The following is a 12072-nucleotide window of genomic DNA, read 5'->3' as shown; positions in this document are numbered from 1 at the left end:
GTTGTTATTTTTAAAACCCTACATAGTTTGGCTCCAGGTTACTCATAGCCTTGTCTTCTTCCATACAACCCACCCTAAACACTCAGGTTCTCTGGGGGCATCTACTTCATTCAGCAAAAACTAGGCTGTCAGCTCAAACATATAGCTGTGTTAGTCTGTAGAATCAGTACGCAGAAAGCACTTTTGAGGCTAACAGAAAGAAAGAAAATGACAGCATGAACTTTCGTTGACTCCAGTCTACTTCCTCAGATGCATTTTTCTATAGGCTGTCAACGGTTACCCAGAGGACATTTTCTTTGGCTGTCCCCAGACCGCAGAATGACCTGAAGGAAGAGATTTGTCAGCTAGAGACACTCTGTATTTAAAACATCAGTAAAGGCCAGTCTCTTCCACCCGACCTAGCTAGATTATTTTTCAATTGTGAATTGTGAAGTATTTTTTATTGTTTTTAAAAATATGTACTTGTTTTATACACTCTTTCAACAGATGTTACATTCCTCGTCTTAATCCATGATGAGGATGATACAATGGCCTGTTACAGACTGCCAAAATAAAGCTGCTTCAGGTCTCTTTGGAGGTATGCTATTTAAATGATCCGGAAGCTGCACCAAAGCTGCACTCCAGTGCTTAGGAATGGAGTGTGGCTTTGGCGCGACCTCCGGACTCTTAGGACCCATGCATCATTTAAATAGCATACCTCCAAAGAGACCTGAAGCAGCTTTATTTTGGCAGTCTGTAACAGGCCTAGGTGTAAGTAGCCAGTCTTTTCAAACACACACACACACACACACATACACACACATATACAGAGGTGCATGCCCCAAGCAAAAGTGTAACTATTCTTTCTGAACAATGAGAACATCAAGGGAAAATCAGGGGAACTGAAAGCCCTGCGCCGAAGTCTGCAAAATTCTGCAAGTTTTACTTTGAAATGATAGAGATTGCGTGTAGATACTAAGGCAACAAGGATGCTGTTGGCAACAGAGATCATGTTGCTATTGTTGTTGTGTGCCTTCAAGTTTTTTTCCAACTTATAGCAACCCTATGGCAACCCTATCACAGGTTCCCTATAGGCATACAGCTGAGAGGGCACCCCTAGGACAGGAATACACCCATGATACAAGATCCAACTGGCTCAGCATGGGGGGAAACTAAAGGACAGGACCAGGACAGATCAATGAAGATTGGAATCTGCACAATCCCTTCATTGACTGGAGTGATGGTGGGTGGTAGACCTTGGGCTTACAAATGAATAGCAATCCAAGTAGACTCCCTTCTCAAGGAAATACTCCTTTGTTTGGAGACATTTGCACTGATTTCCCATTTACAAGTTTGCTTCTCGTGCTTCTCTCCTGGAAACTTCATTTCAGTTCTCAAATCTGCTCCAGGATACGTTTTGTCCTATAAATATGCCTGCCTAGGGATGACCAATTTGGCTTTGTTTTGAGGTCAGACAGATTCTCTGTAGGTATCTCACCTGACTCCTCAGCATTGTTGGCCACTGCTGAACCATTTTCGTCTTACAGAACCCCCCGACTGAAACCTCCACTTCTGGAACCGGTACAGCATTTCTCTCTGCAATCCTGAAAGTCACTATTTGCTACCATCTTTTATATCTTTCATTCTTATGTGAGTGTCTGAGTGAGTGTCTGTGTGTGAATGGTGATTCCCTGTTACCTACAAATAAAACTTTGGCCCGTTACAGACCGCCCAAAAGAGACGGTCTTGGGCCGCTGCCGGTTGCAGTGCGGAGGAGCCGCAGCAGCCAAACCGCGTGACTCCTCCACGCTGCAAAAAAGGAGCGCGGAAATTGCGCTCCTTCCGGCAACCCAGAAGAGTGCCAAAGTGCGCACTCGCGACATCTGTTCTGGGTTGGGACGTGCGGACGCAGAGCATCCGCTACATCAAGATGGCGGCGCCTATCTGTATAGGGCGCCGCCATTTTGACGTATCGATTACGCGCAAGGGGCATGGTGCATCCGGAAGTGCCGCCCCTCGCGAGTAATCGTGGCGCAATGACAGCGCTTCTTGCGCTCGTCTGTAACGCGCCTATGTTTGGATCTTGCATTCTGGATTTCTGTTTCTTGGAAATGATATGCATAGGCTTGATCCCTGCTTTTAGTTGCCCAAAGCCCTTTCAGCAGTGTTCCTTGAGCTACTAAATTTCCCCGGTTAAATGTTGGCTGTGGGTGCCCTCTGGGACCTTGGCCTTTTGGGTGACAATATGTACACCCAAATAGACCAGGGTTGGTTATCATGTGGCCCTTGGGAGTTTTCATTTAACGTTTAGTTAAAGTTGGCCATAGAGTTGCACTGGAGGACCTAGATATTCCTAGAGAGAACATATTAATCAAAGCTGCAAATATCAAAGCCACAAATACAGAGGGATGAGTGTATATTTTTAATTTATTTCCAAAACATATTCAACAAATCTATACATATCTTGCTATAAATATAAAAATAAGAAAATAGAAAAAGAAAAATACTCATCTCAAGTTCTAATACTTTTCATATCATACCATCCAAATTAATAATGTTAACTTTCCCTCATCTTCTAACAGTAAATAATCTATATTTCATTTTATCACTCCATATAGTCTTATTGTTCCCTATGGCCATTTAACAGATATCCACCGTTTTAATATATACAGTAAATATACACTGCTACTATTATCTTGGTATTTCCCTTTTTATACATTCACTGTTTTGTCTTGTTATTAAGTGTTCCTGCTCCTTTCTTATATTGCCATTTTATTTTTTTACTGGAGACCATTTCTCATCTGACTTCTCAACATCTTTGCAATTTAACCAGGCACTGAGTTTGTCCATTTCTCCCATATCAGATAGTCTTAAAAGCCAATCATCAACTGAAGGTAAATCTTGATTTTTCCATTTTTGAGCAATCAATAAAAGTGATTGACAGATTGAGTGACAAAGGCAAGACCACTGAATGCCCTGCAAAGTGACAAGGAACGAGGCCCCATCATTTCTAAGTGCTCCCAATGACAGCTGAAATGGTGCCCTCCAAAGCTCCAGAGGAGCTCAAATTCAGGTGGCATGGCACTCTGGAGCAGGCCCACCCCTGAAACAGGCAACCGGAGAAGATTTCCTGTATAATACAGCAATGCATCCAGTTATGGCATATGGCTAAATTTCGCAAAAGCCAATGTTTTTGTACAAAAGGGAGAACAAGCATGATCACTTTCAGAGTCTTTTTGAGACTTGAGAGTCGAAGATGAGAATTGGCTGTATCTATCAGCGTGACGGAATGATTTGAGTGCTGGACTATGACTTTGGAGACCAGGGTTCGATTCCTGCCTGGCCATGAAACCCACTGGTGACCTTGGGGAAGTCACACTCTCTCAGCCTCAGAGGATGGCCATGGCAAACCCACCTCTGAAGAAACTTGCTGAGAAAACCCCATGATAGACTCACCCTAGGGTCGCCATAAGTCAGAAACAACTTGACGACACACAACAAACAAAAAACTCTGTGATGGACTACTGTGATGGTTGGCAGACTGCCACTGCCATGTGGCTGGCAGACTGCCACTGCCATGCTGCAGCCTCCTGCGCATCCCTGCTGTGCTTTGGTAGAGCCAAACAAGGACATCTTTGCCCATAGCATCGCTCTTCCATTGCACAGTTAGGCCTGTCTTCAGCATGTCACTAAAGTCAGTCTTCTTAAAAGTTACTCACTAAGCTCAAGGGGTAGCTAGTCTTGAAAATAATTTCTCTGATACTTCCTCCCACCATGCATTCTTTTAGGGATGGAAACACCTTTCCCCATTATTTGTTTTCTGGATGAAAAATGGTTTTCAAAGAAGTTGGGGGCGGAAACTGATTGGGAAGAATAACACAGGCTGCATCTGCACTGTAGAAATAATGTCGTTTGATGCTGCTTTGACTGCCACGGCTCAATGTTCTGGATTTCTGGATTTGTAGTTTGCTGAGATGCTTAGCCTTCTCTATCAGAGCGCCGTGGTGCCACAACAAAGTACGAATCCCAGGATTCCATAGTACTGAGCCATGACAGTCATGAATTTGAGTTGTGTAAGATGGATGTTTTCTGTGTGAGGCCTTCATTGTGTAAGATTCGTGTTGTGAAAGGTTCCTTCTTTGTGTGTCGAAAGCACTACACTTCACAAAAAGATGCACGGCCGTAAACAGCATTCATGTTCAAAAACCATGATTCCCATATAGAAAAGAAATAATTCTGTGCAGAGTAATTTCCCAAAAGACTTTGGGATGTCTGTGCACTTGGAAACTACAAATCCTTGTTGAAAACTGCACAGAATTTTCTCTGCAGCATGAAGGAAACTTTGGAAATCTTTCATCCTTACTTGTGAGGATGAAAGAGCCAAATCTTAACATACAGGGTGATGCAAAAAGAACAGTGAAAAACCGGATAAGAACAGCTTTATTTTTGCACCATTCTTTTTGAATCGTCTGGTGGAATCCTAGAATCCTAAAGCTGGAAGAGACCCAAAGGCCAGCCAGTTCAGCCCCCTTCTGACAACTGATGGCCATTCAGTCTTTGTTTAACTCCCCCCCCCCCCCCCAAAAAAAAAATATGCACTGAACTTATCCTGGTCCCAGTGCAATCTGTCCAGATGACCTAAGGCCACATCTGCAGCAAATCCTCTCTTTTAAGCCGTTAATCTGGTTTAAGAGAATCTGCGGTTGACGCCACATTTTCCCGGAAACTCTGGAATGCCCCTGGTTCTTTTGGCTGTCTGGACAGCTGGATCAGGTCCGATTTGGCCCAGTGCAATTGTCCAGACAGCAAATGCAGTGCCAGGGAAAGGGATGGATCATTTTCAGAGCCATTGCTGCTGTTGCCTTGCTAGCCAAGCTACCTGTGAAAGCCTGAAGGGATGCCATATTGTGGCTGGAGCAAGCTTGTTTTCTGCTACTCCGGAGACTAGGACATGGAGCAATGGATTCAAACTACAGGAAAAAGAGATTCCAGCTCAACATTAGGAAGAAATTCCTGATGTTTAGAGCTGTCAGACAGTGGAAGACGCCGCTTTGGAAAGTGGTGGAGTCTCCTTCTTTGGAGGTTTTTAAGCAGAGCTGGATGGTAGTGACTGATGCATTTCTGCATGGAAGAATGGAGTTGGGTTGGATGGTCCTTGCGGTGTCTTCCATCTCTAGGATTCTGGGATTTTGCTGAGGGCACAATGGGGCACCCTTCCATGCAATCCACAAAAAGGGGGTAGAGCGTTTAAACTTTTAAATCACTTTTTAAACTTTTTAGTTTTTGTCTTGTTTTAATCTTCTCATTGAGCAACTTGGGGCCCATGTTAGATAAAGGTGGTATATACATAAAATTAAAACAGGAAGGAAGGTAGGAAGGAAATTGTCGTTTTCATCAGTTTTGTTAGTCAGGCTGGACTGTTGCAAAAGCAAAATTAGCAGAAACTGGGGAGTAGCCAACTTGCAGAAGAAACTGGAGACATGCCTCAAGATGCTCAAAAGATGGTTGTTATATTAATTTTTTTAAAAAATCCACTATTCGTTTTAAAAAAGGCTTTTGACTCTCTCTTGCAAAGAACAAACCAACCAGTATCATAGTACAATATGCAGCCCTGCCATTGTTCACCTGCTGATTTCATCACAGTTCAAAGCCTTCTGGAGGCTCAATATGACAAGAGTGTTCGGGGCTCAGGGCATCGTCTGCCTCATCTTTTCACAGATTGTTATGCCTTGAGCATCTTTCCTTCCTCCATTTATCGAGCCATATTCTCCTTCTACCCCTCGGCTCCTTCCTTAAAGTCATTTCTTCTGCAGTGCAGACCATTGCTGATCCATCCCTTAGCTTTCCTTCTCTGCAAACACATACACCTCTTCCACCCAGATCTACACAATCTCAGTCTAACTTGCATGCAACTCCCAAATGTGAGCTTGGATCATGCTCAGCTCAGGTGAAACCACAGATAGAGGGTTTGCAGAAAGAAAACCTTTCAATAGCTGGAATGAAATTTCTTAGGAACAGGGTTCAGGAAACTGCATCATGCATTTCATTCTAATAAATCACCTGTCGAATCCCTACCTTTTTCCATCTAAAGTAACAGTGAGCTATCAGTTCAGAGACCTAGTTGTGTTAGTCTGGAATACAAGTATGCAAAGGAATCTTGTACCAGATAATTTACTATTTGCACGCAAAGCGATCTTGTGGCAGTCAGTCTCAAAGGCGCTACAATATCCCTTTGCATAGTGAATTATTGGAAACCAACATAGTTTGGGCGTTGGACTTGGGTTAGAATCCTGGCTCAGCTGTGAAAACCGACTGGGTGGCCTTGGCCATGTCACACTCTCTCAGCCTCATGGGAAGCAATGGAAACCTACCCACCCACCCCCAGAGACCTTGCCAAGAAAACCCCATGATAGGTCTGTCTTAGGGTCACCGGAAGTTGGAAATGACTTGAAGGAACACAATAACAACAACAACAAAGTGAACTATTATACAGAACTACTATATCCTCCCTTTGGGTGATATCTGACCTACAAAAGGTTGTATGTTCTTTCCGAACTGGGCAATGCAGTCTAGTGTGCTTCTTTCTCTCGCACAAAACATCTTGCACTTCACTTACACATGCCAGGAAGGATTTTGCTAAATTAAACATGTGCACATATCTACTCAGAGGTAAACTCCAACAAACGCAATGAGAGCAGCTCAGATGAGAGGATGCATCAGATTTCAGGCTAAAGGATTGCAGGTGAAAGAGAGATCGTGTATACTTTTCTGTCATACATGTTTTACACACAAGGGCCTCAAATGCACAGCAGAAATACTTGCACCTTAACTGCCATGGCTCAATGCTACTGAATCCTGGGATTTGTAGTTTGCTGTGGGACCAGAGCTCTCTGGCAGAGCAGGCTGAATAGCTCACAAAACTGCAAAATCTCAGGCTTCCCTAGCATTGAGCCATGGCAGTTCAAGCAGTGTCAAAGTGCATTCATTCTGCACTACAGATTAAGACAAAGTCCAAACTTGGTTGACTGTTGACCAGTGTCACCAGTCTCTTTGAATTAAATAGGAGGGGTGGGAAGAATATTTGGGGAAATGGTTGAAAAATGTGTCCCTTGAGCATTGAGAAAGTCTGGTGGGAAGAATCCTCGACTGACAAGAATCTTCGCAGTTTGAAGCGTATTTGATGCAAAATTCACCCAGGGTGGTTTTGCACAGAAAACAGCAGTTTTTTCTGCATAGAAAACAGCATTTTCCTGTGTATTCTGTTCTGCACAGAATATGCAACCCATTTCCATGTGAAAAAGTCTGCCTTCTACACAAAACAGCCACATACAGTTTGTGTATGTGTGCAAAGAATAGATATCAAATTGTGAATAGACGTCCTAAACTGCAGATTTTGAAGTCTTTCTTGCAGCAAGAGGAAAATGGCTAGAATTGCTTATTGTTTCAGGAAGAAAATGAGTGAAGAACTACATCCTTTTTACACTATTAAGCAACCATTTCCAACTTGTTGGGTTAGATAAGATATTTATTTATTTACAAATACAATCAATAAAAATAAGATAGAGCCATAAAGCAGGAAATTAAAGCAACTGGAAGACACAGTTGAGCGAAAAGTTTCGAAGAGAGTCAGAACAATACAGATGATGGGATCTCTTTTTCTAAGAGGCTGTTGTTTAAAAGGAAAGGGCGGCTTTCATTCAGCACTGCTTTAGATGGGAAACAGATTGCCGTGCTTCGCTGTTTTCTCTTATTTAAAAACAGTCTGCTTCTTAGCAGTGCGCTTGCAACGCAGCAATGTGACAGAAAAGAAAGTTGCACCACTGTGATCCAAAAGACAGAAGAACCAAAATACAAATTCAGATGTTGTTCCAACAATCCCTGAATTCCCTGGGCGTTTTCTTTTTAAACCGTGGCATGAGTTGAAAGCTTTCTTTTAAAAAGGCTAACTTTTGCACATGTCCCAGAGGAGGTCACTGGATATGTCTGGATGAGACATCCTTCCCTAGACAGAGAATTCCAAAGGTGGAGAGAGAAATCACAGCGACATATTTTCATGCGCCTGGGAATACGCACGATGCCTGTCCAACTGTCAAACTCTCATCAAACAGATTTTAAAAATACAATGCCCACCCGGGACCTGTTTATTATCAGACTGTATCGGGGAGAAACACATCCCATGTACTTCCAACAGACTGCAAACATATAAGCACAGATTAATGCCATGGCCTCCGGCTAAAGATCTGTGGCGGCTCACAAAAAGCACTCCCCAAAAGCCAGCAGACTATTGAGAAGGAGACAACTCTGAAGCGGATCACTTGTTTTACTCTTATGGAGGGGAAGCCTCACTCCTGTGCCCACAACTTTTATAAAAACAACACAATGCTGGATTTCAACTCAAGAAAGAAAGGTTCAAAGTTCCCCAGTCCACCCCCAGAGCAACCAGAAAGCCTGAAAGTGAAGCAGATGGAAGGGACAGGTTACCAAGCACCTGTGCTGGAAGGATGATCCAATTCTTAGCAGGTAGCTACAGAAAGAGAACATGCAAGGCACCCTTCTTTGCTCAGAGGTATACAACGGTGGTGGATATGTAGCAACTTTGTCAACTGGCCAACAGTAAGGAGATGGTTTTGATCATGCTCTCCCTTTCACCAGGTCTCAGATAAGATGTAGAAGTAAAGGATCAATCACATCCCTTTGAGAAGACATTGCTGGAGATCACCATACCCTGCATGGTGCTGGTTGTCCTTGGGAATAACCCATAACGTGCTGTTATATTCAGTTGAACTGCATTTGGGTCTTGTGGCCAGCATGGTATAGTGGTTTAAGCATTGGACTAATACTCTGGAGACCAGGTCAGCTATGGAAACCCACTGAGTGGCCTTGGGCAAGTCACAATCGCTCAGCCTCAGAAGCAATGAGCCCCCTCTGAAGAAACTCACCAAGAAAATCTCAGGTGCACTTCAGGATCGCCATAAGTCGGAAATGACTTGAAGGCACACAAAAACTCATTTACTTTAATATTTCTCTTTAAGGGGGTAGCATTCAGAGGCATAGCCGTGTTTGCCTGCAACATCAGTATGCAAAGGGAATTTGCAGCACCTTTGAAATTAACCGAGCAAAAGATTCAAAGAAACGTTAGTCTGGAAAATCGGTTATGCAAAGGCATCTTGTGGCACCTTTGAGACTGACTGAAAGAAAGCTCATGCTACCAACTTCTTTCTTTTCGTTAGTCTCAAAGGTGCTACAAGATGCCCCTGGCATACTGACCAAAAGATGCTGGTGCAAGTTTTTGGTCTACATGATGTATCTGAGGAAGTAGACGAAAGCTCGCTACAACATCTTTTGCTCAGTTTGTCTCAAAGGTGCTACAAGATCCCTTTCCATACTGATCTCTCTCTGAGGTTGCAGACTCTCTCTCCCAACGGTTTCTCAGTGCCTTCTCTCCCCCTTGCCTTCAACCACTGACTTCAAAAAGTATAGCTGGGACTATGGGCTCTGAGCTGCACCTTGTCTGCAGCCTTTTAGAGTCCCATTAATGTTTGTTCAGCACAGAGTTTCGTGGGACCGAATGGAGCTTTTTCTGAAGAGATGGCACTCCCCCAGCCTAAACCTGGTGCCAGCTGATTTAGTAGCTAAGTCCCATGGCATTCAGTTGGGTCTGCTCCCTGGCGCAGGTGTTTACGGTGGCAACCTCAGCACCAAACTCTTCCAGAAATGCAGCATTGATCCGATTCACTGGGCAGTTGATGGACCACAAAGTCCTCTTTTTATACGTTACAGATGCTGAAATCAATGACAGACGCCAACTTTCTTAAAAGGGAACCCTTTATGCCTGAGAGAACTCAAAACTCCCAAATACTCATTTGATACTCTGGCTTATTTGCAACACATTTCGACAGGGATGGTGGGGGAAAGCTGGAGATTAAAACTGTTCTGAATGTATTACATTGCTTCCACAGGTAGAAGACTCTTGAGCACTGCGGATCATTGTTCTTGGGAATGCGCATGAGGATTGAAAGCCAAGGGTCCAGATTTAGTTCCAAGATCTGAGTGACTGGATTTTCAAGGAACAACCAGTATAAAATTTATAACTGATTGCATTCGGATTAACTGGATATCTGGATTCCACTTGTGACTTTTCGAGTTGTGCCTCACTTGCAGTGTTGGAGGTTGCAGCTTTGCGTAATTTGGATAAGAGGCAAAGCAACATGTTTCCAGCACCGTCTCTCCTGTGGAAACAACTTCATCCAAAGCGTACAAACTTTAGCGTTACACCAGATCCTTCACCAGTCAGAACGGAGGGGAAAGAATAGCAAGAAGGATGCTTGCTAAGGTGAAAAAGTCACAATAATGAGTAGTCTGTTCACTAAGGTAAGCTGGATAGATAGATAGTTAAATAGATAGATCACGGACATTTGCGGTAACCTGGAAGGAAATTATTTCTGATATGTCACCTGTGGAACTCAACATCTTTTGAGGCACATGCATAAAGATCGGCCCACCAAACTATGTATCCAGCAGTGTTTAGTTTTCTTCCCCTTTTAAAATGTCAGCACCAAATCCTGACACCGCGACAACCTATCTGGCTATAGGAAAGGATTGCTTAAGGAGCATACAATGACACACACAGAGACACCCTGAGACCGAGGGCAAGAAAGTAAACCTGGGCAACTCACCAGGGCACAGACGGAACTCAACACCGAGCAGCAAACCATCAGCCCCAAAGTGTGGCAGACCAGGTAGGATCCCATAGCCAAGGCGAGGGGCTGGAAGCAACATCCAAAGGGACTGGCAGCAAGATGGCCCAAGGCTCCCAGAGTAATCCTGTGGCACCTTTGGAGGAGGAGGACCTGTGGGCACCACACTTCTTGGAGAAGAAGAAGGTCTCTCAGGCCCCAAGCTAGAAGGCCAGGGCCCCCAGATCTTTGGCCCGCTTCCTCATGGCGGAGAGGTCTGGCAGCCTAAAGAGGGCAAAGAGGAGAAGGTCCCTGAGAGAGGAGGGCAGCCTTTGGGAGGGTCCTCCAGGAGCAGAGGCAGCAGCCTCAGAGCTTTCTGGTGGTTCCTGAGAGGGCTGGTCTTCCTCTGGGGCACATTGGGGCCACAGCTGAGAAACCCATCCATGGGTCACAGCGCCAGCCCTCCCCCTCCTCCTCCTCCTTCTCTTCTCACTTTTCTCCTCCCTTTTTTCAGGCAGAGAGTGGGAAGTTCAAATCCTCTCTTTGTCCAAGGCAAACCCAGAAAGGGGAGGACCAGGGATGGAGGGACAGGAGCAAGAGGAAGGAGGGAAGGAGGGAAGAAAGAGAGAGAGAGAGAGAAGGGGGACAAGGAGGGAGGAGAGGGAGAAGAAAAGGAGGAAAAGGGAGAAGAAAGAAGAGGAAAAGAAAGGAGGAAAGGGGGAGAGAAAAGCAGAGGGAAGGGAGAAGGAGGGGAAGAAAGAGAAGGGAGGAGAGGGGGAGAGGAAAGGAGGGAGGAAAGGGAGAAGGAGAGAGAGGAAAAAAGAACGGAAAGGGAGAGGGAAGGAGAGGAAAAGAAAGGAAAGGAAAGGGGGAAAAGAGAAAGAAGAAAGGAGAAGAAGGAAGGGCAAGAGCAGCCTTCTTTTTTCCTTGCTGGAAGAAGGGCCAAACTTTCTTTTGGGAAGGTAGGCTTCCGATGGACAAGCCCTTGGCCCAGAGGCAGCTCCGCTGGGGAGGCAGCAGGCTCCAGGTCCGTCCTTCCTTCCTTCTCCGGTCCTGGGCTTCAGGAGGGAGGCAAGAGAGGCACCAGCCCCGGCCTTCCAAGAGGCAGAAGAGGCAGCGCAACGAACTCGGGGACAAGGCTTCGGCACTCCAGAGGAGCAAGGGCTGGCTTTTAGGGCTCTCCCCCAAGGAAGGAAGGAAGGAAGGAAGGAAGGAAGGAGGAGAGAAGGAAGGAGGAGAGAAGGAAGGAAGGAAGGAAGAGAGAAGGAAGGAAGGAAGGAAGGAAAGAGAAGGAAGGAAGAAGAAAGAAAGAAGGAAAGAGGAATGAAGAAAGAAGAAAAGAGGAGAGAAAGAAGGAAGGAGGGAAGGAGGGAAGAAAGAAGGAAAGAAAGAAATGAGGAGGCAAGGGATGGCGAGG

At 44.9% G+C, this 12072-nt stretch overlaps 1 protein-coding gene across 1 annotated transcript in view; it reads right to left on the bottom strand.

The window, feature by feature from the left end:
- Positions 1-11852, bottom strand: part of PTH1R (parathyroid hormone 1 receptor) — a 127519-nt gene extending 115667 nt beyond the window's left edge. The window contains exon 1 of the mRNA XM_089533779.1: positions 10656-11852. Coding sequence (XP_089389905.1) covers positions 10656-10730 — 75 coding nt within the window. The 5' untranslated portion in view covers positions 10731-11852. The remainder of the gene's footprint in view (positions 1-10655) is intronic.
- Positions 11853-12072: the final 220 nt, after the last annotated feature.

Source organism: Sceloporus occidentalis, unplaced genomic scaffold (assembly GCF_023333645.1).
Source record: "Sceloporus occidentalis isolate IW3139 unplaced genomic scaffold, rSceOcc1.0.p SCAF_7, whole genome shotgun sequence".
NCBI classification, from domain to species: domain Eukaryota; kingdom Metazoa; phylum Chordata; class Lepidosauria; order Squamata; family Phrynosomatidae; genus Sceloporus; species Sceloporus occidentalis.
This window is presented reverse-complemented; position numbering and strand designations above follow the sequence as displayed.